Source organism: Cherax quadricarinatus, chromosome 28 (assembly GCF_038502225.1).
Source record: "Cherax quadricarinatus isolate ZL_2023a chromosome 28, ASM3850222v1, whole genome shotgun sequence".
Classification (NCBI taxonomy): Eukaryota; Metazoa; Arthropoda; class Malacostraca; order Decapoda; family Parastacidae; genus Cherax; species Cherax quadricarinatus.
Genome location: NC_091319.1, coordinates 3,906,755 through 3,913,783, shown reverse-complemented (window position 1 = coordinate 3,913,783; position 7,029 = coordinate 3,906,755). Strand labels below are relative to the sequence as shown.

General features: G+C 39.4%; 1 protein-coding gene across 2 annotated transcripts in view; it reads right to left on the bottom strand.

Annotated features, from left to right (window-relative positions):
* Nucleotides 1–7,029, bottom strand: part of LOC128693230 (putative neural-cadherin 2) — a 101,861-nt gene that overhangs the window by 32,282 nt on the left and 62,550 nt on the right. For both annotated transcript variants that reach the window (XM_070089326.1, XM_070089327.1), the window contains exons 4-6: nt 5,070–5,234; nt 2,551–2,688; nt 1–262 (exon numbers count right to left, since the gene is read on the bottom strand). The exon at nt 1–262 is cut by the window's left edge and continues 1,317 nt beyond it. In XM_070089326.1, the coding sequence (XP_069945427.1) occupies nt 1–262; nt 2,551–2,688; nt 5,070–5,234 (565 nt within the window). The remainder of the gene's footprint in view (nt 263–2,550; nt 2,689–5,069; nt 5,235–7,029) is intronic.

Below are 7,029 nucleotides of genomic sequence, written 5' to 3'. Positions count from 1 at the left end.
GTGCTTCAACATTCATCTTTCCATTGCTGCTTCTTAACCCAGCGGATTCTTTCACCTTTTCTCTCTTTGATCTGATATTTGATTTATCACGGAGGTTCCTTCGTCTCCCAGTCGTCTTCTCTTTTAGGTTTTTTTGTTGTTTGCTTGAGCTGGATGCGAGAAGACGATCTATGGCTTGTTTGCTCCAGAGTGCCTGGCCGTCCCTCACCTGTACTCTCACCTTCCATGCATCCTTCCCTCTGGGAGGATCCCGGTCCAGCGCCTGTACGAAGACACATGTTAGGTGAGAAGTACTAGTGTGGCGGGCAGCAACACCTGCGCTAAAAGAAAGGTGTAACATGTTGTTATGACACGGATTAACATCTGCATCAAGTCAGGCTGGCATGAGTTAGTGGAACATTAACAAAAATCTCCATATATTGTTTGTTCACAAAAAATATACTTAATATAATGTGTTTACCAACAAGTAAACAGAACAACAACTCTAACCATGGTAATATCTCACAACTTACATAGCACATCTTCACATATTAAAACCATAAACGCCAAGATACCCACATAAAACCAAAGAAAATACGTAAACACTGTTAGGAAATAAAACTGACTTGACTGGAACATGAAATAAAGAACACAAGTAAGAATTTAAACTTACCAGTTAGACACGGTTACGTAGCTAAGTATCCCCAGGAAATCGTCCTCTCATTTACACATTTATGCTTTGATGTCTAACCAGAGATCTCTTACGAAACTAACGGCGACCTCATTCAAAGGCACAGTCACATCTCCTCAGGTGTTCTCCATTTAGAAATTGGAATCTGTTATTAGTTACATTCTCGTTTACATTTAATCTCACTGTTCTCGAGCCTCGTATGACCACCGGGGTATGATACTACATCTTCGGACTTTTCGAGCATATTCACATCTTCTTTTAACCAAGATTGTGAACTAACTATGCGCTCCTCTATACTTCTTATAAGAAGCATCAGTTATTCAAGACTGAAACTGCTTAGAAGACTTAGGTTATTTCATGGGAGTATACCATGCTAATTCTAATGATAAAATTATCAACCCCAACTTTTTCATAAGTAGGATACACTAGTGTTGACATTCTGACGCCTACCAGACGAGGCTTTCCCGAGTTATCGCGCGGATACTAAGAAACTTGGATGTTATCTACGTAAATCTGACCAGATAGCGCCTACACACACACACACACACACACACAATCACCATAAATTAAATTAACCCCCCCAAAATTACTCGAAAACGAATAACGAACCAAAATCTTGAAGCTAAAAAAATATGGTCAGCAGCTTAAATATAAATCGGGGGGGGGATACTTAATAATAATAATAATCCCTAATAATAATAATAATCCCTTCCATTATATCCGCCAGCACACAGATTACCATTTTTTTTATTGATCGTCCTTCCTCGGTGAAATATTTTTTTTTAAACCTAACAATACCGTCACTCACCAGGTCCTCGTTGATCAGGGTCCAGGAGGCTGCAATTAACTGGACCGGACAGGTATACAGGTAAGGCATTACCTGGTGTAATCTGCTCCTGTTAGCTCAGGTTAACTACAGGTCAGGCAAACGCAGAGAGAATGACGGAAGAATGAGGTGAATAATGACGAGAAGACTGGAAAGGAGGAGAGGATAAGAATGAGGGAAGCAAATGAAGAATGATGACAAGAATTTAGAAGATGAGCCGATAACAATGACTGGAAGGAAGAGAAGGATAATGGGAGAAACATGCAGAATGATAAAAATATGAAGAAACGAAGATAATGAGGAGGAGAGAAGCAGAACAGAAATTATATAAAAAAACATTCAGAAGAAATGCAAAAGAGCATAAGTAAGAAAACTAAGAATAGTGAAAAATAGAAATTGTAAGAAGAATTTTGAGAATAACGAGAAGGAGGAGAAGCCGAAAGAGAATAATGAGAGTAACGAAAGGAAGAAGAAATAAAAATTAAGAGCATGAGAAGAATGATTCTCAAAATTGGCGAAAAGGGACGAAAAGTGGCGAAAAAACTATATGATTCAGAATTAAAACAAAAATCACAATACCCTGGCTGGAACAATGCACTAAAACTCCGCATTTAGGTGGAGAGAAACCTTGTGACGACTACGTTTCGGTCCCTCCTGGATCACTGTGACCTGACACTGAAGAGCGAAACACATGAAGTTGAAAATGACACAGGCTCGCGTGAGGGGAGACACTTACCTTCAGTTGGATGAGGTATGTATGTGTGTGTGTGTGTGTGTGTGTGTGTGTGTGTGTGTGTGTGTGTGTGTGTGAGGGGAGACACTTACCCTCAGTTGGATGAGGTATGTATGTGTGTGCGTGTGTGTGCGTGTGTGCGTGTGTGTGTGTGTGTGTGTGTGTGTGTGTGTGTGTGTGTGTGTGTGTGTGTGTGTGTGTGTGTGTGTGTGTGTGTGTGTGTGTATGTGTGTGTGAGGGGAGACACCTTCAGTTGGATGAGGTATGTATGTGTGTGTGTGTGCGTGTGTGTGTGTGTGTGTGTGTGTGTGTGACACTTACCTTCAGTTGGATGAGGTCTCCTGTGAGAGAGTTGACAGTGAAGAAAGCATCGTCTGGCAGGTAACCATCAACACCGTCACCACGTACAGTGTAGAGTAATCCGTGGTGGTCCAGCCAGTCCTTGTCCGTAGCTTCCACCTGCACCCACGAACACTGTTATTGACCAACTCTCACCAACACCAACACTTACAATAGTTGTCTATGTATCTGCAACTCACACAATAGTTGTGGTGGGTATCTGCAACACCCACAACAGATACTGTGGATACTTGCAACCCTCACACTCACCTGGGTACAAGAGTAAAGGCGTGGAGACGAGGTACAAGGGTGAGGCTGTGCGATATGGTTATTACCACGGGGTGGAGAGTGAGGTGGTAATTTTAATTGTAAGGGGTGTTGTGGTAAGTGTGGTACTGAGGGGTGTGGTAGGGACGAGCCTGGGGTGTATGTGTGTGTGTGTGTGTAACCTGGGGTGTGGTGGGAAGAACCTGGTGTAATGTAGTGTAAAGTAGGGTGGAGGAGATGACTGCAGAGAAAATACTGGAAAAAAATAGGAATTGTTATGATAGTAGGAAGGATCCCTCGTGATGGTAATACAAGAACGTCATTGCTGCGTGTTGGTATAGACGACGGATCCTTGAGTCAAATGAGGTTACATTTAAGCTCAACTTTAATATTTTTCAAGGCCGGTGGAAGCCTGATTCTATAACTACTACTACTCTCCTAAAACAAATATTTATACGTTCCAGTACTTGACCTAGATCATTTAAAGTGACTTAGGTCACGTGATCTGGCTTTGTATACAAGTCTAAGTGCTGTAACGTCATTTAAACGCTCGTACTGAGTGTGACTGTATCCCACTATACTATGGCTCTTCTGTGGGATCTATGTACTCACATTCTTTGGATTTTATGACGAATAAAGCAACACGATCATACACTTGTTGTTCTGCTGAAGATGGGATCAATGTTTGTGCCACTGGTCAGAATTTATTACAGTTCTGTACTTCGGTTACCAAACATGTCACAACTTGAACACAAACGACCAATATATAAGGAAAAAATGTTTTTTTTTTTCTGGCCAATTTTAGCAAACAAGATTTCTTGAGTCACTTTTTTTTTTAATTGATGCAAGAGTGGTGATTCGAAAAATTAATTACTGTTCTTGACTTACGTCGTGTTTACATAAAGGTTCGTACACAGCTTATAACGATTATTTTTTCTTTGCAAACTAAAACGCGAAAGCAAATTCACGAGTCAGAATATATATTAATCTATGACTTATTTAGCCAACGTTGACAGCTGCAAGATTAGAATGTTAATGCACAGTGATATCTGTTTGTGATAACGTGTTCTCTAGGGAGGCTGCTCACAGCATCTCTCTCTCTCTCTCTCTCTCTCTCTCTCTCTCTCTCTCTCTCAGTAAACCCTCGCAATAAAACGACTAAAACGACAATGTTGGTTTCGTGCGCATATAAATTAATACATTATTACTCAAGGAGCGTAACTCTTGCTGTCTAATATCTCACTACCATATTTTCCCTTAATTAAAAAGTGGATGTCCTCTAGTCTAATAACAGACAACTAAATTACCACTTAAACAGCCCCTGCACGTATAAATTAATGCATATTAATATATATATATATATATATATATATATATATATATATATATATATATATATATATATATATATATATATATTTATATATATATATATACATATATATATATATGTAGGCGAGTCACTATGACTGTAACTCAGTTGTGTGCTGACAGCCAGTACGGTGCTGACAGCCAGTATGGTTGCTACATATCACTGATATCCAGCCAAAGTGATCAGATTTGTCATTCTTTCTTAACTTTGTCTTCCTGTTTATCCACAGCCATTATTACTGTTATATTATGCCTCAGGCCTTTCCTCCCTTCTTGACATCCCTCTCAATGCCTAATTTGTTTTTCTTGCGAACAACACCGTCATGGATACTGACCTAAACTATAGGTGATACCATATTTACTTGTGGATAACACGGTCACGGACACTGACCTTAGCTATGGTTACTACCGTACTTTATTATGAACAACACAGTCATCACGGACACTGACCTTAGCTATGGTTACTACCATACTTTATTATGAACAACACAGTCATCACGGACACTGACCTTAGCTATGGTTACTACCGTACTTTATTATGAACAACACAGTCATCACGGACACTGACCTTAGCTATGGTTACTACCATACTTTATTATGAACAACACAGTCATCACGGACACTGACCTTAGCTATGGTTACTACCGTACTTTATTATGAACAACACAGTCATCACGGACACTGACCTTAGCTATGGTTACTACCATACTTTATTATGAACAACACAGTCATCACGGACACTGACCTTAGCTATGGTTACTACCATACTTTATTATGAACAACACAGTCATCACGGACACTGACCTTAGCTATGGTTACTACCGTACTTTATTATGAACAACACAGTCATCACGGACACTGACCTTAGCTATGGTTGCTGGGAGGTGCCGGTCATCTTCCTCGACGACAGTGACCTGTGGTTGAGGGTTGAGGAAGTAGGGAGGGTTGTCATTGACGTCAGCAACTCTGACCTGTACCAGGGTGTGTACTGTCTCTCCCCTGCCCTCCGCTGCCACCACCAGCTCGTGCTGCAACACAACACAGCAAGAAATTCACCATTAATGATGTCAGCCACGAGAGCGACTAGACATCTTTCAGCGAAGTACATTGGTTGTTGAACAGGGTTTAAAAGCTATCGACTACTCATGGGGTTATTAATTAAAGCTTTACGTCAGCTGTAAGTCGCCAGTTGAAGGAAGATTTGGTTCCTAAAATAAGAAAACCGCGGATGGCAAAGCGAATTGTACACAAATAATAATTTAAAAAAAATCACAACTCGGTAAAAAAATTCATCTCGCCGTTAAGCTCAAACAATTATCATATTTTAGGAAAAAAAAAAACGCATCTACATATTAAATTATATATTATATAGGCCCATATATAATTAGGCTTAATGTATTTCCACTAATGATATGCCGAGTAGGATTTAAAATGTTTAGTAAAATGAATAGCTGAATCATTTACACGAGAACTGTGATGAATAATTTGGCAACGAGCCCATTGTCATTCAGCAGCACTAATCTAATTTTCAGAAAAATACTAGGGAGATATATATATATATATATATATATATATATATATATATATATATATATATATATATATATATATATATATATATATATATATATATATATATATATATATATATATATTAAGCATTTTCGAACTGTCACCAGACCATCTTCAGGAGCTTGTAACGGCAAGAAATGGGAGATTAAGAGGAGAATTGAGACTCAATTAGGCGTTCTTGTGGACACGACGGAGAGAAAAAGAGAGGAGAGAGAGAGAGAGAGAGAGAGAGAGAGAGAGAGATAGAGAGAGATAGAGAGAGAGAGAGAGAGAGAGAGAGAGAGAGAGAGAGAGAGAGAGAGAGAGAGAGAGAGAGAGAGAGAGAGAGAGAGAGAGAGAGAGAGAGAGAGAGAGAGAAAGAGAGAGAGAGAATCACCACCACCTATCGTGTGAGGGTGACACAGGACACAGACACAGATACACAAAGACACACACACACACACACACACACACACACACACACACTGGCACCTGGCCAGGTGGAAGGTCTCACGGGGGTTCCCAATGATCTTATTGGAGGGACGGGGCGTCCTTATCAACAACGTCGATATCTGCTTCTTCTAGGTAAGTCTCCCTACCCCAGGGTACTCTCCCCAACCCACGTTCCTCTTTCCTTTATATATATATATATATATATATATATATATATATATATATATATATATATATATATATATATATATATATATATATACATATATGTATATATATATACATATATACATGCAAAACAACCACGAGGTGAGTAGGATGATAGTTCTAGGCCTTTCGTGTTGCAATCAACACATCATCAGGAGCTTGCAATGTTGCGGAAAAGTGGAGGATGTCCAAGCAAATACGATCACAGGAGTCATGTGATATCAATTACTCAGGATAACAGCGGTGGTAAAGCTATCAAATGACGTGTTGCTGCTCATACACCAGCAAGGTGCGTACCTGATCGCTTAGCTCTGTATATACACACACAAACGTGAGCAAATAAATTGGCCAATTATTACCTATCTTTTTAATAACACGGGTGAGGAGTTGCCTCTAGTGTCAACATTGACTCTCATCTCCGCTGAAATTAATGAAATCCCTAACACAGTGTTGAATTTTTAGCTGAAAAGTTTCTGAGTGACGGGAAAAAAACATTCGTGTTTTCACGGAGGTTAAAAAAAAAATAAACAACGAAATTTATCTACGTTAGCGTTAACGGGTAAACTCTAAACTATCTGCTAACGATTATTTACTGCATCATTTATTTTGCAC